General features: G+C 52.3%; 10 protein-coding genes across 10 annotated transcripts; 4 read left to right on the top strand and 6 right to left on the bottom strand.

Annotated features, from left to right (window-relative positions):
• Window positions 1-1,008: 1,008 nt before the first annotated feature.
• LAJ45_06015 (uncharacterized protein) lies at window positions 1,009-2,212 on the bottom strand (the record flags this gene model as incomplete). The annotated part of the gene is made up of 3 exons (XM_046115583.1): window positions 1,009-1,534; window positions 1,605-1,852; window positions 1,937-2,212. The coding sequence occupies 3 exons, from the start codon at window positions 2,210-2,212 to the stop codon at window positions 1,009-1,011; spliced, it is 1,050 nt and encodes a 349-aa protein (XP_045971167.1).
• A 1,624-nt stretch (window positions 2,213-3,836) lies between these two features.
• LAJ45_06014 (uncharacterized protein) lies at window positions 3,837-4,843 on the top strand (the record flags this gene model as incomplete). Its single annotated transcript, XM_046115582.1, has 5 exons — window positions 3,837-4,103; window positions 4,162-4,286; window positions 4,391-4,523; window positions 4,603-4,700; window positions 4,780-4,843. 5 exons carry the CDS (start codon window positions 3,837-3,839, stop codon window positions 4,841-4,843), a joined length of 687 nt encoding a protein of 228 aa, XP_045971166.1.
• A 1,064-nt stretch (window positions 4,844-5,907) lies between these two features.
• LAJ45_06013 (uncharacterized protein) lies at window positions 5,908-8,619 on the top strand (the record flags this gene model as incomplete). The annotated part of the gene is made up of 4 exons (XM_046115581.1): window positions 5,908-6,199; window positions 6,292-6,353; window positions 6,431-7,677; window positions 7,776-8,619. 4 exons carry the CDS (start codon window positions 5,908-5,910, stop codon window positions 8,617-8,619), a joined length of 2,445 nt encoding a protein of 814 aa, XP_045971165.1.
• Window positions 8,620-9,412: 793 nt separating this feature from the next.
• On the top strand, window positions 9,413-9,769 carry LAJ45_06012 (uncharacterized protein; the record flags this gene model as incomplete). The annotated part of the gene is made up of 1 exon (XM_046115580.1): window positions 9,413-9,769. The coding sequence occupies one exon, from the start codon at window positions 9,413-9,415 to the stop codon at window positions 9,767-9,769; it is 357 nt and encodes a 118-aa protein (XP_045971164.1).
• A 3,441-nt stretch (window positions 9,770-13,210) lies between these two features.
• LAJ45_06011 (uncharacterized protein) lies at window positions 13,211-13,937 on the bottom strand (the record flags this gene model as incomplete). The annotated part of the gene is made up of 2 exons (XM_046115579.1): window positions 13,211-13,863; window positions 13,922-13,937. 2 exons carry the CDS (start codon window positions 13,935-13,937, stop codon window positions 13,211-13,213), a joined length of 669 nt encoding a protein of 222 aa, XP_045971163.1.
• A 605-nt stretch (window positions 13,938-14,542) lies between these two features.
• LAJ45_06010 (uncharacterized protein) lies at window positions 14,543-15,752 on the bottom strand (the record flags this gene model as incomplete). Its single annotated transcript, XM_046115578.1, has 5 exons — window positions 14,543-14,967; window positions 15,040-15,189; window positions 15,323-15,412; window positions 15,500-15,541; window positions 15,629-15,752. The coding sequence occupies 5 exons, from the start codon at window positions 15,750-15,752 to the stop codon at window positions 14,543-14,545; spliced, it is 831 nt and encodes a 276-aa protein (XP_045971162.1).
• Window positions 15,753-16,825: 1,073 nt separating this feature from the next.
• On the bottom strand, window positions 16,826-17,316 carry LAJ45_06009 (uncharacterized protein; the record flags this gene model as incomplete). The annotated part of the gene is made up of 4 exons (XM_046115577.1): window positions 16,826-16,999; window positions 17,069-17,119; window positions 17,206-17,214; window positions 17,281-17,316. The coding sequence occupies 4 exons, from the start codon at window positions 17,314-17,316 to the stop codon at window positions 16,826-16,828; spliced, it is 270 nt and encodes an 89-aa protein (XP_045971161.1).
• A 695-nt stretch (window positions 17,317-18,011) lies between these two features.
• On the top strand, window positions 18,012-18,689 carry LAJ45_06008 (uncharacterized protein; the record flags this gene model as incomplete). The annotated part of the gene is made up of 1 exon (XM_046115576.1): window positions 18,012-18,689. The coding sequence occupies one exon, from the start codon at window positions 18,012-18,014 to the stop codon at window positions 18,687-18,689; it is 678 nt and encodes a 225-aa protein (XP_045971160.1).
• Window positions 18,690-20,364: 1,675 nt separating this feature from the next.
• On the bottom strand, window positions 20,365-21,845 carry LAJ45_06007 (uncharacterized protein; the record flags this gene model as incomplete). Its single annotated transcript, XM_046115575.1, has 4 exons — window positions 20,365-20,420; window positions 20,509-21,517; window positions 21,585-21,705; window positions 21,781-21,845. 4 exons carry the CDS (start codon window positions 21,843-21,845, stop codon window positions 20,365-20,367), a joined length of 1,251 nt encoding a protein of 416 aa, XP_045971159.1.
• Window positions 21,846-22,954: 1,109 nt separating this feature from the next.
• LAJ45_06006 (uncharacterized protein) lies at window positions 22,955-25,707 on the bottom strand (the record flags this gene model as incomplete). The annotated part of the gene is made up of 8 exons (XM_046115574.1): window positions 22,955-23,003; window positions 23,067-23,086; window positions 23,143-23,402; window positions 23,473-23,755; window positions 23,817-24,043; window positions 24,156-24,514; window positions 24,578-25,168; window positions 25,520-25,707. 8 exons carry the CDS (start codon window positions 25,705-25,707, stop codon window positions 22,955-22,957), a joined length of 1,977 nt encoding a protein of 658 aa, XP_045971158.1.
• Between the last annotated feature and the right edge of the window lie 1,416 nt (window positions 25,708-27,123).

Here is a 27,123-nt window from a genome sequence, read left to right as displayed (position 1 = left end):
TTGGCGATGGCGATGGTAATGGTACCGCCCGTCTCTTGTCCAGCTAGCTCCGTTATTGTCAATATTGTTATGAACCTCGATGATGTCTAGACTGCCAGTGTTCTCGATGGTAATCACAACAGTACCCCATTCTATATAGAGTGCCTAACACTCTGAAGCTGGGTGTAGGCAGGCTTGTCAGATGGTTTATTGAGCAGCCAGCTGGGAAATGATTCCTTCTCCACAGGAACTACGAGGTTCAATATAATGGTGGGGGGAACGGAAGCTCCTCGACCCCCTCCACGAGCCCTATTTCCCATCCCCGCAGCCCGGCGTCCCCTCACTTCGCTATAGTATTCTTTCCCCGGGGCTACCAGGCCGGTTACTGACTTGTTGGTATATCTGGTTTACAGAAAGGCGAGTGTTGGTCCAACGCAGGGTTTAAGCTACGACCCGTCTAGAGGCGGAGACAAATACGAGTGATAATTCATGATGCACCCACACAGTAATAATACAACACAACACTGGCAACTTAATCAACGCAGTTTAGCACATCTAAGTAATATACATCCGCTATATAAAATCACTCACACAGCACCACGGTAGTAATATTCTAGGGCTGGGATATCGATTCACGTTGGGGTGTGTGGACGGTTCTAGCTGCTTTCTATGTATGTCCTAGGGTGTGGGTATGGCCTTCTTACCCTGGATTACCTCATGTTTTATTTCATCAAGTTCCGTGTAAACATAGTGTCGCCCACTTTTTGTTTGGGGATCAGAGTTACACGGGGAGTATCGGGAGTGGGGTTGTAGAGATAAATAGAGTGGCTATTTCATAGATTATCACTCGACTTCCACGCTGCAGGCGAACGGTTTGTATTTTAACATTAGCCTCGTAACAGGTCGCCTTAACGATAATCTGTAAGAAAGGAGCTATTCTTGTTGAAAAATTAGATTTTGAACTATCCTAACTACATACATAAAACGTTACCAGAGTATATTGGACAAAAGCGAGCATCCCTCGAGCTCTCAAAACACCCACATCACCCATCCTATAGCCACCATAGCACCAACCCATCCATTCCCCACCGCCCTTCCCACCGCCGAATTCGGCGACCCCGACCCCGACCCCGTCGCCGCCGCCACCGTCCCCGTACTCACCACCGTCTCCCCCATGCTATTCGTCGTCGTGACCACCGTCGTCTGCGCCGCCGCCGTATCACTCCCGCCGCTGCCGGCCACAGCACTCGCGGCTGTGACCGTCCACTCGACACCGAGGATTGACCAAGTGATAGTGGGCCCGCCCGGCGGCGCTGTAAGTGTCCCACTGACGGTCGACAGCGCGTCGTTGCCAAACGATTTTGACAAAGAGTCGGGGTCGAGGAACTTTCCGCCGGCGGGGGGGTCGATACCCCATTTTGAGACGCAGTTGGAGCCGCTGATGGCTTCGGCGCAGGTGCCGAGGTTGAGCTGGCTCTCGTAGTCTTTGATGGCTTTGTAGTAGTCGGCATAGCCGAGGTAGTCGGGATTGTTGTTGGGGCAGATTGCGTATAGGCTTTTCGTGTGTGTTAGTTAAGATGTACTTTAGGTAGAACTAGGGGGAGGGGGGGGGGTGGAATGCGTACGCGGAAAGAGCACCGTCGAAGGAGCAGCAGGTGCAGCCAAAGAGGTCCGGGACGTTCTGGTAGGTGGAAATGCAGCCGATACTTTCGAGGTAGACCTGCGTGGAGTTGACGACGGCCTCGCCGATGTTGCAGGAGCAGGCGCCGGGGGCGTTTGCGGGGGCGGGCCAGAAGGGGATTGGTTCTGGGGTCATGAGGTCGCGGTCGGTGGTGTATTGGGCTGCTAGGGCGGAGTATTCACAGGAGTAAATCTGCAGAGAGGCATTGCGTTAATTATGATAGATACTTGATAACTACGTGTAGTTATTATAGGGATGGATCGAAGGTATACATACCTTGTTCCAGCAGCTCGACATGTAGCAGTTCATCTGGTTGATCTGGTTCCCGTATCCACAGCCCACGATAAGACTGGCATCGCCAGAGGTGGTCTTGATGCAAGCTGCTTCTGCATCAACGGCGTCGGCGAGACATTTCTCGAAGCCGGCTTTATCGACGCAGCCGGTTGAGGAGATCTTTGTTACGTCTGCGGCGTGGCAGACGTCAATGATTCCCAGTACAACAACGCCACTGAGTACAAGCAGTGACTTTCTAGAGACGGCGAGAAGATGCATCCTGAAACTGAGCAGTGTCGTACAGAGATATAGGACAACGGTTTACCAAGATTGATGGTCGAAATTAAATAATTTCCAACGGTCAGCAAGAGCAGCAGCAGCAGCAGCAGAGGCACCTCTTAAATCTGTGGGACACTATAGAGTGGTGTAACAAAGACCAATAACCGGCTCTGGCATGACCCTCGGGACCGACGTCTCATGTGTGTACAACAACAATCACAGAAGTAGGAGAAGCACAGCAGCACAGCAGCACACTAGCAGCAGAGGCGAGGGAAGGAAATGACTTGGTTACACCAAAAGCACTATCAGTGGATAAAATCTAAGCGGGGATAGGGGTTGTGGTGGTGCCGGATGTCCTTTTGAGGCCATCGTCTCCCTCTGAAGCTCTGTCTCAGTGGTTGCTCACGATGCTGAGCGATTATATTCCCACGATTTCATGCCCGTTGCAGGGTCAAGGGTTATGCATGGAGGGAACACCAAACCATGAGCGACCAAGATATCCAGAGACGCAGCCAAGGGCCAAGGAAAAGCTTGTTTTAACAGCATTCTGAAGCTCCATATGTACATGTATATATACATGTATTCTAAGTTTCCCAGGATAGATTAAGCATATCGGAGAAAAATCTGACCATAAAGAGATCTTGGGATTACCGAGGACGAACACAGTAATCCTCCAGAGTAGTAGTATATATCCAAACCCCCAATCTTTCAACCGTATGCTCCTGCCGCAATGGACCTCAAAGTTTTATCCATCATCCATGCTTGCGACGTGGCGGCGGATTTGCAAGGGTTGCGGAAGGCTTTTGCCGCGAAACCATGTATTTATAGCGTCATTGACCCCAGTGCCCCAAAGTGGGCACTCACTCTTCGTTGGTAGACACGGGCTTTTCCCGATGCAAGTGAAACAGTGAGTTGTGGCAGTGTAGGATAGTCGAGTGACCAATCGTGAATAACGGCGGCTGCGGCCTCGGGATCTCCTCGAGCCGACCAGCTCACTGGGTCCGAATTTTCACATAATTAAGTACCAGTAGATAATATCAGCGATATATCGTTTATCAAGCGGACTCGGTTGTGACGAGAATGGTCCGTGCTGCTCTTTCCAGCCTGTCTTCCCACCGCAGTTGATGGAAACAGGCCCGAATGACAGCATTTCCAATCCATGGTTTAAATAAATAGTAGAAAGACGCGTCGAAGCCACCGATATATAGTATTGAATATAGAAGCATTAAGGGGAAGCTGCAAAGATCAAGGAGTCTATCGTATGATAGGAGAATGTTGAACAGACTCGGAGGATGACGGTTGGTTGATCATGATTTAAGACTGGCTAACAGTGACGTTTCAAACAACCAATAACACGTTGTTCTTTGCTCGCTAACCTTATTTCAAGCACTTGTGCTCGAAACACCGCCCCACTAGCGCCTCGGGACGATATGAACAGGAGTCCTTTGGTATTTGGGATGGTACAAGCGTCACATTCACTACCATATTAGACATTGATGGGTCTACAATATTTGTCGCTCTGCCCGGCTTGACAAACCAGGGCCCGCTCCACTCAAACCCAAGCCCCGAGTGAGAGCCCATGAGCCAAGCAGGGTTAGGGCTCTCTATACAATACAATACCATTATGCACCCCCGTCGCATCCACCACCCACACAACGCGGCGCCCATCACCACCCATCCAGCCTTACTCACTCAGCTCACGATTACGACTAACTACAACCTCATACCTACCAACCCGCCCGCCCTCAACCCACCACCACCACCAACCACCACATCTACACCGACTACCCACTACCAACCACCAGCAATGTCGCACCCCTTCCGCATCCCCGTCAAGCTCCCCTCATCCGCCACATGCCGCTCCGCCGGCGTCTACACCTCCGGAGCTCTTGTCAGTCCCCACCCCCCTCACCCTTCTAGGTGGAAGGCTTCTAGGCTAACAGAAGTAGTTCTCGCTCGGGTTCTGGTTCTTTGTGGATGCGGCCGCCTATAGCAAGGTTGCCAACCCAGGCGACGTGCACATAAAGTTCCCGGAGTGGATCCCGCTGATTTGTAGCGTGTTGGGAATGCTTATGTATGTTGCTCCCCCCCGGCCCCCTCATGGTTGTTGGGTAGTTGGGAGAGAGACATAGAGAGAGAGAGGGGAAAGAGGGGCTAATGTGTGCGCCGGACGGATAGAATCAACTCGATTGAGAAGTCGCGCCTCATGGCAGACAGCTTCTCGTACAGCGGCGGCGACGTGGCGTGGAAAGCGAAGCTGGTGCTGTTTATGGGCTTTGCGATGCTGGCGGGCGGGCTCGCGGGGTCGGTGGTATGTGCCTTCTTCCTCTTCTCTCGATTCTGGGGGTGGTAGTATGTGGTTGCTGATGGGAGCGGTGTGTGTGGTGTAGTGCTTCCTGATATTGGGTTATATCGTCCCTGAGTACCCGTGGCCGACACTCTACTTTGGCGTTGCGAATGTGATTGCGAACTCGCTCATTATGCTGAGGTAGGAGACTCTGGGCCCGACGCTGTGCTGTGCTGTGCTGTGGGCCTGGTTTGGTTACTGACTGAGAGTGGGTGGGTAGTTGCGTCTCGCTGTGGCTGTCGCAGAATATCGAGGAGGACTACACTTATAACCTGTCCTTGTAGGGAGAGGGCTGGTCAGATTAGGTCATGTCCCGGGAGCGGGAGCAAGTGGCAAGGGGCGCGAGGCAAGGCGGGAGGGGGTGGAGGGGTGGAGAGGGGGAAGGGGAAGGGTAATGACCAGAGCCAATTTTTTTTTTGTCGTGTAGGGTCGTTGTAACAACAGACAGGCATTAGCATCCATGGACTTTTTTTTCTTCTTTCTTCTTTTCTCTTTGGTGTGTTTTTTTGTTGGGTGTGTTTTGTATGGGCTTTTTTCTCTTTCTTTTCGGTTTGTGAGGATGTGTGTGTATGGAAAATGGAGTGGAATGGAATGGAATGGAATGGAATGAATGGAATGAATGGGCTAGGACATGAAGTTTATGCGCGGGGTTTTTTTCTCTCTGCTTTGGCGGGGTGGAGGGGGTGGTAAAGTGTTAGTGTTGGAGTTGGAAATTAAGCTACTGTCAACATGAATGTGTAGGTATCGGCGAGTGCTTATGTAGCGTGAGTATCGAAGTGGTTGGGTGTAGAGTGCCAATGATCAACTAGCTAGCCATGGATGGATCTGGAGGGCCAGGTTGGAAATAGGGCATTTCTATCATTACCCTCGGGATATTATTAGGAGTGCTCATATTGAAAAATCCCGCATCTATGCACTAGAGTATATTCCAGATACTTTAACGATAGAATAGACTTTTTTGCTCTGGATTGACCTTGGTAAGGAAAGACCTGTGAGGGTACAGTGTCTACAGTGTACACAGCTACAGCACTTGATTGCCAGACCTGAAGTGGACCCTTGAGCTCGACAAGATTGTGCCAGGCTTCCTACTCGAATCTCTACTTGCAGTAGTCTACAAACTATTACATAGAGTACATACCAATCGCATACACTTCACTACGGACTGCTCTCAATAAAGCTCTTCTTACCGTGCCCAAGCTTGTTCCCCATGCACGCCAACCCACCAACTCTTGGCACCACATCCCCGCCGACGTCATCATCGTCAAGCCAACCCACCACAAGCCAGCACTCGTCCCGGGCACTCACTTTGAAGGGCACAACAAATCATTGACCTCCGCCATCACCAACAATGTACCGGCGACTCTCGCCACACCTACGGCAGTCCGTCGCCGCCAGCAGCAGCACAAGATGCAGCCCGATCCTCTCGCGGGCACTCCACACCGAGAGGCCCCGCGGCACTGCAGCTGGGAGTCCGAAGCAGTACGGTGTTCTAAAAGGATTGGCCGGTTCTAGGGCAGTGAGGACGCAGTTTAGGGGGTGTACGCCGGCAAGGACGTGGGTGAGGGAGACGAGTACGGTGGGGTATAATAAGACGGGGTATATTGACCTGGCGCCGGGTGAAGGGCTGCTGTTTTTCGATAGTTAGTTGCATTGATTAATTACTACCTGCTGCTGCATTATATGTGCTCTCAATGGGTGGGCTATGTTATATTAACTAGCAGCGTACGTACAGACATCTTCCCGCTCAAGACCGCCGTCTTCGACATCCGCTACCTCATCACCCGCCTCGACAAAGTCTCCTTCGAGTCGCGCATCCGCAACACCTACATCCCCCCTCCCTCACCTCCCCCGACTCGCCGAACAACTTCAAGATCACCGCCATCATCCCGCGCATCAAGGACGGCGGCGCCTTCGTCAAATACACCTCCACCTCCCCGGCCGCCGTCGAAGCCGCCGTCTCACAGCACCTCAAGGACAACGCCATCAAGCCGTGGTACTCGCCGTTCGCGCGCGTCAAGGCCTATGCCGTCCAGGGCAAGCCGTGGCTCGAGGACCTGCGCATCTTCCCCACCACCAAGATCAAAGTGGAGTTCACGGGCGGCGACGGCGCCCTCTCGCAGGAGCAGCTCTATGTCCTCTTTAGACGATACGGAAAGATCGTGGATATAGTCCCGCAGCCGCCGGCGTCGAAGGACCTGCCGCACTACGCCACGGTACAGTACTCGACCATCCGCTCGGCCACGGCGGCACGCAACTGTCTGCATGGGTTTGTGGCGGCGGGGACGCAGACGGCGACGGGGAAGGAGGTGCCGCTCACGCTGCGCATCCTGTATGAGCGTACCATGAAGGCGCACTGGATCCGCGACTGGCTGTTCTCGCATCCGAGGATTGTGTTACCGATTGTGGCGGCGATATTGGCGGCGGTCACGGTCGCGATATTTGATCCAGTGAGGACGTGGTTTATTGAGGCCAAGATTACGAGGGCGTTGAACTTTACGGAGTCCTCGTATTGGGTCATGATGAAGAAGTATACGGTGGGACAGCTGCCGATCGGGCGGAAGCAGGAGACGATGAATGACTTGTGGGCCGTATGGGATGAGCGCATAGAGTCCGTGAACCAGCTGCAGGCCTGGCTGCGCGAGACGGTCGAGACATTCATCGTAGTCCAGGGCCCCCGCGGATCGGGGAAGAGGGATCTGGTCGTCGACACGGTCCTCAAGGGCCGGAAAAACGTGCTTGTGATTGACTGTGAGCCCATTAACGAGGCGCATGGCGACAGCGCTACTATTGCGGCGGCCGCTGCACAGGTGGGATATCGCCCGGTGTTCTCGTGGCTGAACACGATCAGTAGTCTCCTTGACCTTGCGGCACAGGGGACGCTGGGGAGCTCCACGGGCTTCAGCCAGACGCTGGAAATGCAGTTTAATAAGATCCTGCTGAACACGGGGACGGCGCTGAAAAGGATTGCGCTGAAGGATAAGGGCGAGTCGGAGAAGGATATGGGCCTGAGTGATGATGAGTATCTCAGCACTCACCCGGAGAAGCGGCCGGTGGTGGTCATTGACAACTTCCTGCACATGGAGGGGAACAGCATCATCTACGAGAGACTAGCCGGCTGGTAAAAACACCCACACCCCCCCCCCCCTACTCTGCTCATAGCAAAAAAACTCAGTGATGAATATAAAAAACTAAAGACATACCACAAACACCCCACAGGGCCGCCCTCCTCGTCTCCGCAAACGTAGCCCACGTAATCTTCCTCACCAACGACACCACCTTCGCCAAATCGCTCTCAAAGTCGCTCCCCGACCGCGTCTTCCGCTCCATCCTCCTCGGCGACGCCGCCCCCGAGTCTGCAAAACGCTTCGTCCTAAAACACATCAACGACGAGCTCTCCGGTGCCGGCAACGAGAAGGCCCTCGCCGAGCTCGAGAGCTCAATCCAGGCCCTCGGCGGCCGCCTCACCGACCTCGAGTCCCTCGCCCGCCGCATCAAGACCGGCGAGTCTCCCAAGAAGGCCGTGCAGGAGATCATTGAGACCTCGGCTGCGGAGATCTTGAAGCTGTATTTCCTCGAGGAGGCCGGGTACAGGAAGAAGCGCACGTGGGCGCCGGAGCAGGCGTGGTACTTGGTCAAGGCGCTGGCGGAGCAGGGCGAGATCCCGTTTAATCAGGTGGTGATCCATGATCTGTTCCGCTTGGATGAGGAGCCGGTGCAGAACTTGGAGCAGGCGGAGATGATACAGATTGTGGTTAATAATGGTAGGCCGTACTCGGTGAAGCCGGGAAGACCGGTGTATCAGGCGGCGTTTCAGCGGCTGCTGGAGGATAGGGTGCTGACGGCGAAGATGGATCTGGTGAGCTTAAAGGCCATCGTGAAGGCGGAGGAGACGGTCATGGAGAAGGCGGAGAAGGAGTTGGAGGTGTTGGCGACGCTGCAGAAGCAGCCGAAGGGGAGGGTGGAGTGTTTGTTGGAGAGGGTGGCGGTTGCGCAGGCGAAGGTGGCGGAGGCGGAGAAGAAGATTGCGGTGTTGAAGAAGATGCTGAGGACGGAGTATTAGTGGGGGCGTGAGGCGTGGGGCGTGGGCTTTGTGGTTGTGCGGATATCCAGGTGTGCGGCTTTTTTTAAATGTGTAAAGTAATATCTACATGTTCTGCTACTTAGTTGAGTGCTTTGTCTGTAATCCTTCTCTCGTCTCATGGTCATTCCACTGGGGGGATCGAAAACCTCGAAACTTCACAACTAAAAACCAAATATAGCTTAAAATCTTTGTGGAATCAATATTATTGGTTATTCAGGCACGGAAGATACACAGGAGAAGAGGTGGAGGTTGGGGCAGCAGACTCTTATTCCGGAATGACCAGCATCATCAAATATCACTCGACGAAATCTTAGGAGTGATTTTGAGGCTTAGGAAACTGTCTCGAGGTATCCAGCTTCGTTTACAGCACTGGTGATACCCTTTAAGTAGAACCTATAGAAATAGTTACATGTACTTCTGTATTCAATGACAGGAGTCCAGTTGTATCTAAAGAGAACGTAGATTGGGGTTTATGGGATAAACCGACACACCCAGGGCCGTACCTGGCTGGCTACATGGCTACATACACAAACACTACCTATGGCTAAATACTCACCAGGGTGCCCGAGGACCACCGGGTTTAACCCTACTGTAGCAAAATTCAGACCAGCCAAGATTACCGTTAACCACCATTACGGTCGGCCAAAATTGGGGCTTGGCACCATAACTCCGTGGTATATAAGATCGCTCTTCCCCCCCACCAAAACTCTTTCACTCAGGGAGCAGGCAGCTCTTCAGTGGTCCTTGTGTTGGCCACTAAGAGTCAAGCAGCATGGCTGTGCTCTGGCTCCCTCCCCCCTCTTTGCCCTGGTCCTCCGTCGTGAGAGGACCAGAAGCAGTGGCAGGAGGGGGTGCAACGGCCTGGGGTGTGTGCCTCCCGCCCCCCCGCCCCGTCTTTCCACCACTGCCCCTCCTCCTGCCCCTCCTGCCCCGCCCCGCCCCGCCCCGCCCTGCCATGCCCCTCCTCCCACACCCCGACCCCGACCCCGGCCCCGACCCCGACCCCGACCCCCACCACCCCAGAGTCTGGCTCGCCTTGTGGGCCAGTGCAGGCCGTTCCTCCCCCGGCGCCCACTCAGCAAGGGTCGGGGGACTTCGGCTTGTGTGGCCCCCTTGTGGGCCGGCGTAAGTCCCCGGCTCCCCCTCGCCCCGATTGGCAGTGTTGCCTAGGGGTCGGGGAAAGCTTGACTTGCGCTGGCCCTGAGAGGGAGGCGTTTCTTTTGGCCTCTTCTGGCCCCTAGGGTTATCCCAGGGACCGGAAGGGGCCTAAGTTACGTTAGGACCATGCTTCGGCTTCTCCTGGTTCCTGGGCTTTTGCTTGGGAGCTAGGAGGGGCCTGAGTTACGTTGGGACTCTTCTTTGGCCTCTCTTGGTTCTTGGGCTCTGTCCCAGAGCCAGGAGGGGCCTGAGTTACGTTAGGTCTGCTGGCTGCTTCTCTCCGTCCCTATTTCTGCACCCTCCTCACGGAGGGGGTGGGGATCACTACCAGTCTCTGGGCGTAGTCCGAGGGATTGAGAGTGATCTCCCCATCCTTTGTCTATCCCTCCCCGGGGAGTAAATAGAAGCCAATTGCAGCCTTTAGGCTCTATTCCTCTGTCCCTTTCTTTGCTTTGTGAGCAAAGGTCACTATTAATCTCTGGGCGCAGTCCGAGGGATTAAAAGTGATCTAAGCTTATTACACGCTGTAACAGCGAGCAGCCATAAACAGCCGTCAATCTTTGAGCCTTCTGTAGCGTGTGTCCGTGCTCGATTACGACGCAGCGTCGCTCTGAACTCATCGAGTGATATATCATGATTCAACTGTAATGCTCCCATACGTGTCAAGCTGAGTTGCAAAGGGCAGTCAAGTGTCACGTATATATCATCCAAAGTGACAGATAAATATGTTAGTTTTAGAGCCACCTAATGGAAGATTAGCAGCGAAGTGTAGTCTCCCAAACTGTATATATTATACCTCTCTCTTTTCAAACCCCGACCAAACATCCTTTACCTCATCTTATTGTAATATCGTCAACCATCCTTTCGGATGCCGCTTTTGATTGTTGTGTTGGCCTCTATACAGCTTATCCTGTTGTACTTTCGTCGAGTTATACTAAATAGCCACACTATCATCTTCATCCTCCTCATCCTCCTCCTACGACGTCTATCTCCTAGGCAAGAGCGTGTCGATTATGGCGTCTGTACCCTACCACTCATCCCCCAAAACCAATGACCATGGAACTGGTATGGCTATCACGGTTGGCATTACAGGCAGCGACCTACAGGATAAAAAACTGCAACAATTTACGTTAGTTTACTTCTCTAGTTGGGGGGTTAAATTGCTAATGGTGTCCTTTAGCAGTGGGTTTCAGCGGCTTGTGAGGGAATATAAAAATCTTCCGACTCCCTCAACAATTACTGTCGAACTAGAGTCTTCCGTAGTGATTGAAGCCCAGGATGCTCCATTTTCAGAGCTCGACCCTACTACTGTTAGACAGTATCTAAGGCGCCCCACCCGACTACCAGGAAAGGGGAAGAATATTGGCCACAAGAAGGAGGATTGTGTTTTGGTCCTGGACTTTCGTTACGCGACAGAAACGACTTTTCCCGCCCCGCCCCGGGTTTCTACTACCTACAGAGTTCGCAATATGACTGCAGTTCCAAACGAATGGCACTTTATGCTTACAAAGTGTCCAGCCTATGGCTTTGGCATTTTCATATATGTACCAGGGACTAGCCTCAGATACTTTATCGACATGGTCATCGACGAAGATCACACGACGAAATCTTATCTAGAAAGAGAAAGAGAATGCTTTCAGTTCCCGCTGGACTTGATAGCATGGCAACTTTTTGATTTCTTCGTCCATAGGATAGTAGGTGAAAAATTTAATACTGAGAGAGGATTTGCGCCTTTATCACTCTGTTGTCCCGATCAGAAATTGGTGAGATTTCTTTCGCGGCTCTTCTCCAATTTAGGTCTATCCAAGGAAAGAGAAATCAAGCGTTACCGTTGTATGGGGATTCCTGTGGAGTATGAGGAACAGCACATATTTCTACCAAATAGACACCCTGAATGGCTAAGACTTCGCGATTTAAGTACAGTATTGATTTGTCTGATGTGTAACCGGTTCTTTATCAGTGTCAATCTTCAACAGGTCACATGCATGTCCTGCAGAAACGCACCGCCTATCAATCTTGGTTGGAAGGAGACTGGTTTATTCAAATGTAGGATGGCTTTACAGTCGCCCCCCTTATACTTTGCTAAGGAGACGACTTACCAGATTGATAAACGCAAGAAGGTTTCCGAGGAAGTCGAGGAGCCGTTTAACGGAAAGAGATTACGAAAGACACCAACACCTTAATTGCCAGTATCCCGTTCTAAAGGGACACAATTCTTTTGAAAAGAGCCTCCAAGGTTTACGGTTGATGTGTGAAGTGGGACAATCCAATATCATTGGAGTTCAAAGGAGGATTCTTGCATTTTTTTAATGGCTTTACTCAATTCGTGTAAAAGTTGGTTCATGTACCAAGGGTTTCAAGTCATGGGATTGTGGTGGGTGAAGGGATGTTGTCTGCCTGTTATGTTAACTGGCGTGTTGTATTTTTTTTTTAGGTCTTGATATTGAATGGGGGGACTGCTCTATGCGGATAACATGATTATCGGGTTAAATATATTATTATTCAAGCTATGAATTATTGTTCCATCTAGTGTGAAGTCGGGTGCGCAGTGCAGTTTTGGATTCCTTTGGAGCTTTGCTCGACACTGTTCCTCGGTATCTAGAACTTTGCCCAATGTCTATAAGCTTGTGTCCTCTAAAGATTACAGATGCAATGCTCTGCTGTCTGGTGTTCCTCCCGGTAAACCGCTCCCTGAATGATGGTATTATCTCCGGATGAATGCTTCTCCTCCAGGCTTATGCATTATGTCACCAGGCCAAGTATAATTACGGCCCTACCCTTTCTAAAATACCAGCAATCCCAAAACCGAAAACCCCAAACTCCAAAGCGCATATCAAACACTACTACCCGTCCCCACATACTTCCTACCCGTCCTCCAATCTAAACCCACCCACCTACTTCCTCCCCCCCGCCCCCATTCCCAACCGCCTCTTAACCCTCCGCTGGTTCCTGCTCAAAAACACCAACGCCTCCCCACCCCCCACAACACCATTCTCCGTCCCGGCCCTCACAGCAACAGCACACTTCTGCCCCGCAGCCTTCATGCACATCATCCCCAGCCGCGCAATATCTAGTCGTGCCCTCCCCGCGCCTATACCTACACACCCGTGCCGCCGTCGCGGCAGCGGATACCGGTTCACGATAACCTCCGTCTGGCCTGCCACGTATGGGGGGATCTCGTAGTCTTCTTCTTGTGCTGCTGCTGCTGCTGTTGCTGCGGCGGCGGCGGCGGTGATTGTTGTGGCGGTTGTGGCGGGGGGGTTGGGGGCAGTGGAGGTGGAGGTGGAGGTGGGGGCGGTCTTGGGCGTGCGCTTGGACTTGGTGTTTGCGGGGGGGTGACGCTTTTTGTGTTCTCGCGGGGGAGGAGAAGGTGGTGGCGGCAGCGGCGGGGGAGGTGAGGAGGATATTGTGATTACGCGCAGAGGCGCGGGGGCGGCGGCAGCGGCGGTGGTGGTGGAGGTGGTAGTAGTAGAGGGGGGGATGGAAGGGAGAGAGGTGGAGTGGCCGTTGCTGATGAGGGGGCGCTCGACTTCTGTGCGGCGCTGTTTTGAGCGCGTTGGGCGGGTGGCGGTTGTGCTGGTTGCCGCCGCGGCGGGGGTGCAGTGGCGGCGGGGGCTTTACGCTTCCCGAGGACAGTCTTCGTGTTCGTGTTCGCTTTCTCCTTCTCCTTCTCTTTTGCGCCCGCTTTTGTCCTTTCTTTCTTATTCTCATTCCCCTTCTCCTTCGTCTTCTCCTTTGTCTTTTCTTTCTCCTCCACCCCCGCCTCTTTCGTCACCTGCGCCTGCTCTCCATCACCATTATCCCCACCACCATCCTCCCCTCCACCATCATCCTCTCCCCCATCCCAATCCCCACCCCCACCATCACCGCCCCGTTCCCCGCCCCGCCCCGGCTCATTCTCCCGCGCGATCCTGGCCGCAGCCCACGCCTGCACGGCCGGCAGGCGGCTGTCGTAGTATGCGGCGACGCGCGGCGTGGGCACGGCGCACGCGTAGAGGCGCGCGAAGGCGACGTGGATCGCGTTGTTGTGTGAGTGGTGGTCGTGTTGTGCTTGTAGTGCGATTTCTGGGTGTGTGTTAGTATGGGGGTGATTGGGGGATGGAGGAAGGGGGGGGGGGGGTACCGCGGGGGTCTTGCATTGCACTGGTTGAGATGAGGTGAGGTTGGTTGCGGTGAGGTTGAGGTGAGATTTGGTGTGGCGGTCATGGGGTGTCACTCACTCTGGTTGCTGCTTGCTTGGTGTTACGGATCTGCGCTGCACAATCACGATCATGGGCTATCACCTATATTCATTATTGCCCTCATATGCATACATGTAGATACTGCTCATAGATGACCAAAATACCAGAACTGGAAAACCTAACCTCATTCCCTATAACTAACTACGTGGGGAAAATGGGTAAAAAAGGTGCTGTTGAATCACCGTTACGCCTGTCTGTCTGCCTGTCTACCTGCCTGTCTGCTGCATCCTATCTAATAGTAGTACTAGGGGGGTAGTATCATCATAGTAGCAATACGTACCTCTGTTTCTCGGACCAAAAACCCCCCTAGCTATACCTACTGTGCACGAACACCGAAAACAAAGAACAAAAAAGGAAAAGGCCGCCAAAACAAAAACAAAAAGAGGAAACTCACACGCACTCTTACCTCGACCCTGGGTTAAGCCAGGCGCACAAAAGCTCGAGATTATCACACCCTACACACCTACCTTCCATCCCCCTCCTCTCCCCTCCCCCTCCCAGCACTACCACGACCCCATCTCCTGCACCCCCTCATACGACTTCAACTCCGACTTCCTCCCTCTAGGCCCTCTCTCCTCCAGATCCTCCCTCAACCACCCCAACACCAACTCCAGCAGCGCCGAATTCCTCAACAGCCCGCCCACCTCGCGCCCCGTCGGGAGCGGCGGCAGATCAAACGCCTCGACGGGCCCAAACTTGCGGATGGTCCCCAGCGTCATGCGCACCAGGTGCGTCGGCCACCCGGCGAGCCCGTCCATGATGTGCGTCGCATACACGATCGTGCACGCGCGCGTCATGGTCTCTTGCGCCAGGAACGAGAGGAACCGGCTGCGTGCGAGCACGTCCAGGTCCACGGTCACTTCGTCGAGGAGAAGGATGGACCACGGGCGGAGGAGCCCCATGGTTAGTTGCACGCGGCGGCGCTCGCCTACGTGCGGGTGGGGGTGTTAGTGGATGGCATGAGGGGGAGGGAGAGGGAGGGGAGAGGGGGGGAAGGTACCGTCTGAGACTTGGTGCATGCGCCAGTCGACGTCAATATCGAGGATGCGGATGAGCTCGTCGCGGCGCGTGGGGTATGCGTTCCCGCCGACACTGGCGAGCAGCTCGTGCACGTAGATGTCGTTCCGGACGATGGGGTTGAGGACCCATTCTGTTGGGCGGGGGGAGGGGTTCCGCGGAGTGAGCCGGTTATGTAATTTTCACACAGATAGATAGAGGATATATATATGGAGGATAGGGGATAGGGGATACGGGAGAGGAGGAGAGGAGAGGGGTAATGATACCAAGCCCAAGATAGGTCACGCCCTCAAGACCCATTTTGAACGGGTCCACACCGCCGATCAGGAGTGTTCCGTTGGTGGTGAGTTTCTTGCCTGCGCCGCCGTCTGTCAGTACTCTACCTGCGTGCAAATTTGCAATCGAACCCAGAAGCAGCTGCAGAGTATGCAGAGTAAACTCACCAGAAGCAAGTCGCAGGAGAGTCGTTTTTCCAGCCCCGTTCGCTAGGCGGTGATCATGTACGTTAGTATGTCTCTTTCTCTCTCTCCCCCCCGCGCGCTAAAATACCCAACAGAAAAATTGATACGTACCGCCAATCAGCAGCGTGCGCGACCCCGGCGGGAGGTCGACATTGATATCCTTCAGCCCCGCACTGCCGTCCGGGAAGTTGTAGGTCAAGTCCTTGACATGGATCGAGGGTGCTTCGGCGACCATTCTCTCTAATTTTCTATATGAGGGCGATTTGGGGGGAGATTTAAATTTCTCTATATGTGTGTATGTGTGTGGGAGTAACTTTTTTCAAAAGAGATGGTGGCGGGAGGTGAGGGGAGAATGGTGGTGGGGACCCAGGGAATCGGTATGACGAGGGGTTGTGTGCTGCGACGATTCGCGAGATCGTGTGGGCGGAGAATGCCGCAGAGCCGCATGCAGGCGGTTCAAGTAGAGTTTGGTTTGAGGATGGGCACTTGGGGTTTACTTTGTGTTGATAATATGGATAATAGAGAGGGACATATTTGTTTTCAGAGAGGATCTTTGCGAAGCAAAGTGATCAAGAACCGAGAATGTAGGGAATGTATTGTAGCAACTGATGAGAAGAAACGAAGTCTAGAGCTAGAGAGAGCGAAAGCTCTTTATAATTACAATCTAGCTAACTAGAGGCCAAATTACCTCTAATACAAAAGTACAGATAGTTTGGAACAAAGTCTAAACTACATAATGGGGTGTTTAAAAAATGCATTAACAACATCCACCACCGCAATGACTGACCACAATCAACAGTACTTAGATTAGGGTTTATGGGAATGGGGGGCGGTGGTGAGAGGTTCTTGTGATGGAGGTTTCTTTGAAGATAAGGCATAAAGGAAAGAGGAATTGATATTGGGGTTGATCTTGCGCTTGAAATCTACATGTTGTCTACTGGAGGTAGTTCTGGTTCATGCTACACATCTAGTTTACTCCGAGGGTCGAAGTGAGATTTAAACCCCCAAATACTCAAATATTCCATCCACACAAGCAAAGCACAATCTTCGAATTATCCACGTTTTTTTTTTTTTTTTTTTTTTTTTTTTTGATTCACTCAATCCGACTCCTACAAGCCTCAACTCATATATAGCCCATAGGTACCAAATTTTATTACCGAAATCCTGCCAATCCATAACAAGACCCAATCGCGAATTCGAAGGAAAGAAAAAAAGACCATCAACTATCCAAACCGCAACCAACAATCAGCCCATCTCTCCCCATAACAACAAAGAAAAAAAGCCCCCTACATCCCCCACTCTCCACCATCACTGCGTCTTCTTCCCCTGCCCGCCTTCGACAGGCAACCACTTGAGCCCATTCCGATTATACATCGGCCACGGCGGCACCACGGCCAGCACCGTCAGCGCGGTCCCGCCCAGCCCGATCCACACCGTGTACGAGAGATCCTTCATGACGAAGCCTACCAGGAACGCCACGATCTGTCCACACATTAGCGACACCCAACCCCAACACCTACTTAACCAGCAAAAGAAGAGACGAGGACATACCCCGGCAAGGCCCAGTAGCACGGTTGTGAGCTGCTCAGCTAGTCGTTGTCCCTATGCGCGCGCAAAACATTAACTCGTTATTCCCCCAGCTGTAGCTAGGTAGCCAGCAGCCTGTGATCGCTCAGTATGTAGTTTACCTCAAAGTCCTGCGCGGGCGCACACACTCGTTAGCTAGCGCTTAATTATAGGAGCGGAATTGGGGGGGCACTCACGATGAAGCCATCGATCACGTTCTGTAGTTGGTCCATTGTTTGTCGGTGGTTTGTGTTTGGGGGTTCTGTGCTGGGAAAGCTTGCAGGTGGGTGGGTACGGTACGTGCTGTGGGAGCTTGACATCTCCATCGAAAGCTGGCCTGTTGGGGCGCGCGTGTAACCCTTACCCTGAGAGCGCAGGGGTTGGTGTGCATACTATGCAGCAGGTGTTTTTTATCTTTGACGGTTTTTTGTATCGATGGAATTAAGGCTACGCAGGATGGGAAGACTTTCAAGGTTGGCTGCACATATTCGATATACTGCGGGAGCGGGAGTGGGAGTGGGATTTTCGAGTGATGGGCTGTGATTAAATGTGGGCTGTGATTAAATGTGGGCATTTGCAAGGTGTATGTATTTCTAAAAAAACGTTTCCACTTGATTTAAATTGTGTCAAGTAAGTTAGTTGTGCATATGAAAAGAGGGATAAATTGCGAATCAGATTCACAAGTGATGCTGTACTCATGCTCTGATCAGTTGACTGCGCCGGTGATGATCCGCAGTGGATGAGGCTGTCAATGATCACAACCCCATCTTCTTGGCATCCTTTGCGGCTCTTGACATCTCTCCACCTAGGGTTAGGGCAGCCCCAACTGCGGGGGGGGCCCATTTTTCTCAAACCCATCATTGACCTTACGCCCAATAACCGACACAACAATCATTGACCCACCTTACCGTGCAGCCACCCACCCGACATGGCCACCAGCACCCCCGCCGCCACCCCCTGCCTCCTCGTCCTAATCTCCGGTAATGGGTCCAACCTACAAGCCCTCATCTCCGCCACCACCTCCACCCCGCCCACCCTCCCCGCCCGCATCATCCACGTCATCTCCAACAAAAAGGCCGCCTTCGGGCTCACCCGCGCCGCCAACGCCAACATCCCCACCACCTACCACAACCTGGTTCCCTACAAGAAGCAGCACGCCGGCGACATCGCCGCTGCGCGGCGGGCCTACGACGCCGAGCTCGCGCGGCTGATACTGGAGCAGAAGCCTGACATGGTGGTGTGTGCGGGGTGGATGCACATTTTCTCTGACGCGGCGCTGCAGCCGCTGGTGGAGGCGGGGGTGGGCATTATCAACCTGCACCCCGCGCTACCGGGGCAGTTTGATGGGGCGGGGGCAATAGAAAGGGCGTATGAGGCTTTCCAGAAGGGTGAGATTGGGGGCACGGGCATCATGGTGCACTGGGTGATTGGCGAGGTGGATCGGGGAGAGCCGATCGTGGTGAGGGAGGTGGAGATGGTGGAGGGGGAGGGGTTGGCCGAGTTGGAGGAGAGGATACATAAGGTCGAGCATGTGGAGATTGTGAATGGGACGAGGATGGCGCTGGAGAGGCTCGTGAGGGAGAGGGAGGCTGCTGGGCGTACGTAGAGCTAGCTAGAGCAGTTAGAACTTAGGTACCTAGATACTGTAGGGATTCGATAAGACGTAGCTAGGTTCTGAGCCAGTGGCGTTAACCAATTCCAATTTCCAGCACCATAGTGTAGGAAGACTCAATGATGATAGGCAATCTACTAGTAGGATGGATTGTTCTATTACGAAGGAGGATGCAGGCCTACATGTATCTAATTGTACTTATACATATAAAACTGACATGCCCAGTTACATGTAGGCTAGCTAGACTGCTAGACTGTGGACACTATACTCACTAAGACCACCACATATTTACACCTACTGCCTCGTACAACACGACTAATAAATCTGTATCCTTCGCAAAAAGAATTCAAACAATGCCACATATCCCGAAAAGCCTTAAGCCCATACAAGAAACCGGGTATCTCAAGCCACAAGTGACGAGTGACTTTAGGTAGCAGTCGTAGATACATGTATGTGTACATACATGTATGAGCCGTGTATATGACAAAAGGGCCTACCTCTCTTATCAATCAGTCAAGTCTTCTATCTTCGCTATACAGAAACCTATAGTATACTACTGATAGATTCCGTTATCACGAGTTGCCAAATATGTAGCACTTTACCACCTGGATGTTAAGAAATCAAGTGCAGATCAACCGATCACAACCTCTCTTTACAGACTCAAGAACACCACACCTATCCACTTCCATGCCATGCCTCCATACACCCTCCGGCATATCCACACCCTCCCACAAACCCCTCCACAGACGCAAACCACCACAACACACACCGATCACAACCTATCACTCGCCCCACCCACCACCCACAAATGAATCAGAAAGAGCTATATACACTATTAAATACAACCAAAACCCAACACCCATGTTCACGGCGACCAGAACAACACGCCACAGCACCGCTATATATCCCGCGGCGCTATATATTCCTCGATCCCGTCTATATCCGCAGGAGCGCGGCTGTCCTACCATCGATCCAGCGACGCAGGAAACCACAACCTATTTAGTTTCCCAGAACGCGCAGCTCCGTTACATCCCCCGCGCAGTGGCACCATTACGCAGCATGATATCGGCTCTGCCCCACCCCGCACGTAAGCACGCACGCACCCACCCAGCGGACGCAGACCCTGATGGGGATCGGATGTTTCACAAAGCAAATGCTTAATTCGTGATAACGTTACAAGTGTCTGGTTCTAAATTCTAATAATGGAACGGACTGGATCCGGGTGTACTTTCTGTTCTGGGGGTAGTTTGAGTATTGGGTCATATCAACCTTGATGGGTACGTACTTGTACTCTAACTACGTCCATAGCTTAGGTAGCAGATCGCTGAGCTATTTACCTTAATTGTTGGCAGAAACACAGACAGCGGAGAAGAAGAACACACTATCCGAATATACATGTAATCCAACAGAGAATGAGCCTTTTATTTTTTCGATTTCAATAGTGTCCCGAAGCTAAGTAAGATCATGATGTATGTATGTATGGTATGCGGTATGCATGCTGTCCAACCGTGCCTTTACAAGAAGCGCATAAAGCAGAAAAAAAAGTAAATAAAGAAAAGGAAATACAAGTATCATATATCAGTACACACCACCACCACCACACACCACCATCGATCTACCTACCTACACCCCGCTCAAAAAGAAAGAAAGAGAGAAAAAGAAAACTCGTCTAGACCTGTTCATTCACAAACAGACCAGCCATGCCGGCACCAGTTCCGATGCACACTATTCACAGTCAATCAGTCAGTATACGAACTACAATACCACCACGGCTAAAGAAGGGAATGGAGGGAAAAGGGAGGGTGGAACATACTGCTCGTAAGCAAGATCTTCTTCTTCTGTCTCCTCGCCTCTGCCAGCCCCGTCACAATCTGCCTCGCCCCCGTCGCACCCAGCGGATGCCCTAAGGCAATCGCACCGCCTCTCGGATTGACCTTCTGGTGGTCGAGGCCCAGCTCCCTGAGACAGTACACGGCCATACTCGCAAACGCCTCATTGATCTCAATGACATCAATCTCGTCCTTCGTGAGCCTGAACTTGGCCAACAACTTCGGGATCGCCACAGTCGGCCCAATGCCCATAATCCTCGGCGCCACCCCCGCCACCGTGGCCCCACAAAACTTCGCCATGACTGTCTGCCCCAGCCTCTCCGCCGTCGACCGCTTCATCAACAGCACCGACGCCGCCCCATCCGTCACCTGCGACGAGTTCCCCCCCGTCGAGCGGTCCCCCCACTGCGTAAACGCCGGCCTGATCTTCGACAACGACTCAAACGTCGTCCCGTAGCGGATGCCATCATCCTTATTCACCGTCACCTCGACCGCCACCCCCGTCTTCGGATCCACCACCTTCGTCGCAATGGGCACAATCTCCTCATCGAACCATCCCGCCTTCTGCGCGTGCTCCGCACGCCGATACGACTCCGCCGCATACCGGTCCTGCGCCTCGCGCGTGATGCCGAAATCCTTTCCTACATTCTCCGACGTCTGTCCCATGGGCTGCTGGCAGTCCGTGGCCTCCTGCGAGGCGGCCATGACGGTCTCGTTGAAGTCGGGCACGGCCTTGGGCGACAGCGACATCTGCTCGATTCCCACGGCGAGGCCGATGTCGATGGAGCCGCAGGTGATCTGGTTTGCGATGTTCTGCACGGCGAGGAGCCCCGAGGAGCAGAAGCGGTTGGCGGTGGAGACGGCGGCGGTGTTGGGGAAGCCAGCGGCGAGGGCGGCGGCGCGGACCTTGTAGGGTGCGAAGCCGTCGTTGACGTTGCCGCAGCAGATGTCTTCGACGAGGGCGGGGTTGATGTTGGAGCCCGAGATGGTGTGCTGGGGGGTATGTTAGTTATGTGGGTTTGGAAACCGTGGTGGTGGTGGGATGGGGGGGGGGGGGTACCTTGAAGAGCTGCAGAAGGAGGTAATCCAGCTGGGTGTCTTTGAGCCTGCCCTTGAACGCCTTTGTGAGCGGCGTGCGGGCACAGTATGTGATCACGATATCATCCGGGTTTTTCGACATGCTATATCACAATCAGCATCTCGAGATCCCTTCCTCTAGACCTTAATTCTACAGCAAACATATTGGCCAAACTTACATAGCCGCCAACCCCGTCGGGGTTCTGATGTGGTTAAGGATGTTGCTAAGTCTTTCCTGAGCCATTGCGAATATATGAAGACACGATATACAGCTATGTAGCTATCCAAGCTTCTCAAGTTTCTCACAGAAGAAGGGTTTGTGTGGGGAAGGTACAAAAGTTGACTGATTGATGATGATGATGATGATGATGATAGGGTACAGAACAGAGATTGGACAGTTAACGGTGTCCAATTATGGGGGGACTCCTCTACATTTTATATCCCAACGGGCGCTGCCGTTAATCAGCAGCACCACCAACCACCAAATGTCTTGTCTCATGCGCTGTGCTGTGCTGTGCTGTGGGCGAAGAAGAGGGCTGGGAGGGGCTAACTACTCTACTCTACTCGGCGGCCTTCCCTTCCCTCGGCTGCTGAACGGTTACCCCGGACTTCGGCAAGTTCCATGCAGGCAACGTGAACGTGCTAGTAGAACACTCATCATGGCAACAGCCGAGGCTGCGCGTGGGATTGCTAAGCAGAGCAAGGTCGTGGCGCTGAACAACTACAGCTCAACAGCTCAACAGCTGTATGTATATAGGTACTACTACAAAGCTACATATAGCTCAGCGCACGCACGTTGTATCTACTCTACCAACTTAGACAGATAGAAAGCCAGACCTGGAAGAGGAGTTCACCAATCTATGTACTTTGTGAAGAACCCCCCCATTTATAAATATGTAATATACAACAAAAAAGTCAAGACATCATTAGCACCCCCTGCCTTGTTATTTTTTTTTTAAAAAAAAATCCCGCTACCTTTACAACGCAGTTTTTCTTCATCGACTCCAGCTAGCTTCACGAGAAGAAACCCCACAATATTTCTTTCATACTGAATTATTTTTTGTAAACGTGGTGGTTGGCGTCGATTCCGCTCGCTGCGGGCCACCACCAATATCATATCCAGTTTTGAGCACCCCCCCCCCCCCCGGGGCCAAAATGAAAATGGAAAATAGGAAAAATAGGAAAATAAAAATCAGCAGCCCACTGTTACCCAGACAAAGGGAAGGGATAATAAAAAAAGCCAAAAACTTTTGAATGATATAAGAAAAAGAAAAAACCCAAAATAAAAACAAAAGGGAGAAATAAAAGGAAGGGAAACGATAGTAAGAGAGGAGCAATAAATGGAGAAAAAAATCAAGATGCAACCCATTCGCCAATTCCATAAAACTGTCCCTGTTTTTTTCTAAAGCTCCGTTTTAACCTTTTTTATGCCGCTTTTTTCTTGTAACGTCGTACAAATACTTACCCATCCATCCATCCATCCACCTAGCTGTTGCTGTGGCTATGGCCGTGTCTCTCTCTTTCTCTCTCTCTCCTCATACAGAAACACCCAGCCCGAGGCTCTCCTTCGGCACAAACGCCGCGACGGTTCCAATGGCCGCAAATATAGTACTCACGACCAGCAACACCCAGCACGAGATCCTCTCCTTGCGCGAGATCTCGGCAGCGCAGATCTTGAGGTAGAAGAGGAGCGGCAGAATGACGCAGATGGTGAAGCATAGGAAGCTCCCCAAGAACGCCATGATCCTGTCGAACGACGGGAACTGTATCGCGACAATGACAAATACAATATTGACCATAACTATTCCCCCTGTTAGCAAACAGAAGTCACGGAGGTAAGAGTATGGCCCGGGGGGGGGGGGGGTAAGTACTTCTGATGACAATCTTCATGATGCCCTCGTTGAACGGGGTCATCCTCTGGCCTTCAGGCAGGGCACGGGGATCAACACCGAGCATGATCTCAATCGTCGTGATGATCGGGCGAGAGTTCAGTGGTGTTTTCGTGAGTGGGATCATGGCGATGAAGACTACCATGGCCACGCTCAGTCCCTTGGGGTAACCGTCGAGTGCGAGGATATTATAGGTGATTTCGTCCGCTGCGCCATCGCCGAACATGAGGATTCCGGTGATCGCGAGGGCCATGTCAAGGAAGAACTAGATTGTAGATATCTTATTAGAAGTCGCGCAGATAGATATGGTAAGGGAGAGAGCTTACAGTAAACCCGTACGTGATGTCGACGGCCTTATTGTACTTCTTGGGATGTCGCATGTCCTTGTAGATGTTCGGAAACACAGAGTGACCTCCCCAGGGCGACATGAGCAGTCCAAACGACAGCGGCACAGTCCACCATGATTGAGGGAAGAGGTATGTCGGCATAGGGTCGCGCAATGATCCCGGTGCCTCTGGCTTGATCCAACCGTCCATAAAGACAATCATCGCAACTGACAATGGGTAATGATCGCATTAGCACCCAATCGTTTTTGCCAAGCCATGCCTCGGCAAAGGAGGACGGGGACGGGGACGGGGACGGGGACGGGGACGGGGACTACTTACTACTGAACGTGCTAACAATCCCTAGGATGGAGCTAAAGCTCAACACTCGAAGAGGTAGAAAGCTCAACGGCGTCAAGACAACCCCTGCAATGATCTTCCATTGCAACTTGTCAATCTGCGGGAACAACCCATGGAGTGAATCCGCGAACAGGACGACAAGCGCAACGCAGGCCGCCATAAGCTCAAGCGAGAACAAGACCGATACACATACTCGCGACTTGTGACCGAACGCGATGTAGGCAATGTCGGAGTATGTGACAAGATGGGGGTTGGTCGATTTGTCGAGGCAGCGTGCAAGAAGCTTAGCGGTATACTTTGTTACGCCGGCAGAGAAGAGAATGAAGATTATTCCAATCAGCCTGCGTGCGCAGGTTTGTTAGCTATGGGCCAATTGATTGATCTCGGGACACCTTGCAACATACCATCCACTATAGCGCAATCCCAGCGGCAAACTCAATAGCCCAATCCCAATAAGCACGTTGACACTGTTAAATACCGTCTGCGGGAGTGTGCTCTGCCCCACGATAACATGCTCTACCTTCCCTTCTTCCGTCACTACTGCCTTCACCAACAAGGGTTCCCTCTCTTTATCCGCCGGAACAACTCCAATGTTACTCGCCGGCAAATCCTGCACTTCTGGCACATGCCTGACGGCACCGCCTAGACGTCCTATCGGTAGCCCCGTCTGCGGTAACGAGTCCATTGTCCCATACCGACTCAATGGGCTTGTAAAGCTCCCGTAGGAGCCAAAACTACTCGCTGCGCCATCAATGCGCCCGCGTCCGCGTGTAGTTGTCGCATCAGAATGGTACTCGTCGTAATCATCGTCAATGGCAGAGCTGTCTTCCGGGGATTCTTCGTCTCGGCTTGAGCCAGGTACAGCGACCACTGGTTGGCGAGACGGTGCGATCTCAAAGTAGCCGGCGGCACGGGTCCAAGAGCGGGCGAAATTATCTAGCGAATTTACACCGCCGGCGTAGCGGATTGCGTCCAGGCCTAGTGAAAGGGAAGATCTGTTGTGGCCCGGTGGCGCATCGTTAGCTTCTTTTAATTTCTTACTCTTGTTGGTAGGTCGATAAGTTTGTCTTGGTTGGTTGACATCATCAAAGTGGTCACGATGTAGATTCGCCCAGAACAAGCTATGATAGGATGATAACGAACACATCCGCAACTCAACCGGAGACTTTGTTTTTGATTCCGGGAGGAAGAAAAGAAAGAAAAGAACTCCTCATCATTCGGAATTGCGCTCCAAAGCGAAAACAAAAGTGGGGGGAGTAACGAATAGGGAAAAGAAAGAGGGATAATAAGATAGTAGGGAAATAAAGTTGATAGGGAAAACTCGGAAAAACTGGGAGATTGCTTACCGTCGTGGGCGTAAAGCGGGAATGGTGACATTCGGAGAACTTGAAGAAGGAGAAATGCTCGGGTCGTCAGATTGCTTCCTTACGTCCTGGAAATAGGAAGCTCTGTACGTAGGGCTTGGAGTAGGTCCTGGGCTGTCTGAAGCATAGCCTTCGAAGTTGTCTCTTCTACCACCAGCAGGAGAAGTCATGATATATTGCGTCTCGGATTGTTTCTACCACGAAGGAGAAACAACAATTCGTAATAAGAATCTCACGATCCCCAATCGACTGCCAAAGGGCCTGAAGGAAAAAAAACGAACAAGCAATGAAGAAAGCAATGCAGGACAAAGCAAACAAACAAAAAAGCAGAATATAGCAGAGGATAGCTGTCGAAGAGCAAATCAACACGAGAGGAAAAAAAGCCAGAGGAAGAAGGCCCCCAGGCTTGAAATATATGTCCCTGGGGAGGAGTAGCCACGAGAATGTCGGAGGCGAATAGATAGGTACATCCACCTTTCTCATTCTTCCTCTCCGTGCACTCCACCAAGCAAGCGCGCACGCATGCTAGCAAGCCAGTAAAAGAAAAAAAGCTTGCTGCGGAAGGCCGACGCTTTCCGGCATTAGCACGGGATCTCATAACCATCTGAGACTAGTGAGGGGTTCCCCCATTCCTCGCTTTGCTTTCTGCTTTTGCTCTGGGTTTCTTGCACCCATGCTGCAGGTGGGGGACTATCACTAGTAGTCAGGCCGTTGTCTACAGGGGAGCAGTTGGAATAACACTAGCCTGGGCAACAGAGCTCAACCACAGTTCGCCTCGAGTACCGGTACACTACTTGGCTCCGTGCTGTCTACTGACATCGCCTGTTTCCAGCCCTGCCTGTTCCACGAATCTTTGCGGAGAGGCAGCCAGGAATCGTAGCTGTATGCTGATCTTGTGTCTGTGATGCGCCAAGCAAAGAGAAGGTCCAGAGCTTTGAGTCCGGGTGTGGAGAGAGGAGGGTCTCGAGGACAGATGCTTCTCCTCCATTCCAGCATACTCATTTGACGATGCTCGAAAAAATAATGACATCAACAAGCCTCCTTCGTCTAACGTACCCCCCTCCTCCTACTCCTCCTCCTCCTCCTCCTCCTCCTCCATTGCTAGCTGTCTGGAATCGGGCAGTACAGTGTTCAACCCCCCCCCCCCCCCCCAGTGTATCAACGCGACTCTCGTATTGGAGCTAAGGTTGTGATATTATATTTTCATTTTTTTCATCTTGTTTCGATTTGAGAATTCGTTTTTCCCTATTCTTTTCTTTTTAAATTCCCCCCCAGGGTTGGCCACGAAATGACGAATATGCACCTACGGTAGGTAGGGTATTACACTGTTGGCCCTTTCCAGCAACATAAACTCGTCTAGGTGTATCAACCATCCCAGAATGTGACGATAGTCGCCTTTCTGTAGAACCCTCAAGCTGGCAAAAGCTGGGGTACGGTAGGCCGCAGGTGCACAACCGCAGAACGCAGGGATGCTCAATTCAATGTAGGTCAATTCATGACAGAAAAGCGATGGGGAAAGGAGGTAGATAGGGCAAGGGAAAAAAGGAATGAAAAAAAAACTTGAAAAGCTCACCCTGTACAAATGC

Source organism: Morchella importuna (genome assembly GCF_003444635.1).
Source record: "Morchella importuna strain M04M26 chromosome Unknown Morimp01GS017, whole genome shotgun sequence".
Classification (NCBI taxonomy): Eukaryota; Fungi; Ascomycota; class Pezizomycetes; order Pezizales; family Morchellaceae; genus Morchella; species Morchella importuna.
The sequence above is the reverse complement of the archived record's forward strand: the minus strand, read 5'-3'. Positions and strand labels throughout refer to the sequence as shown.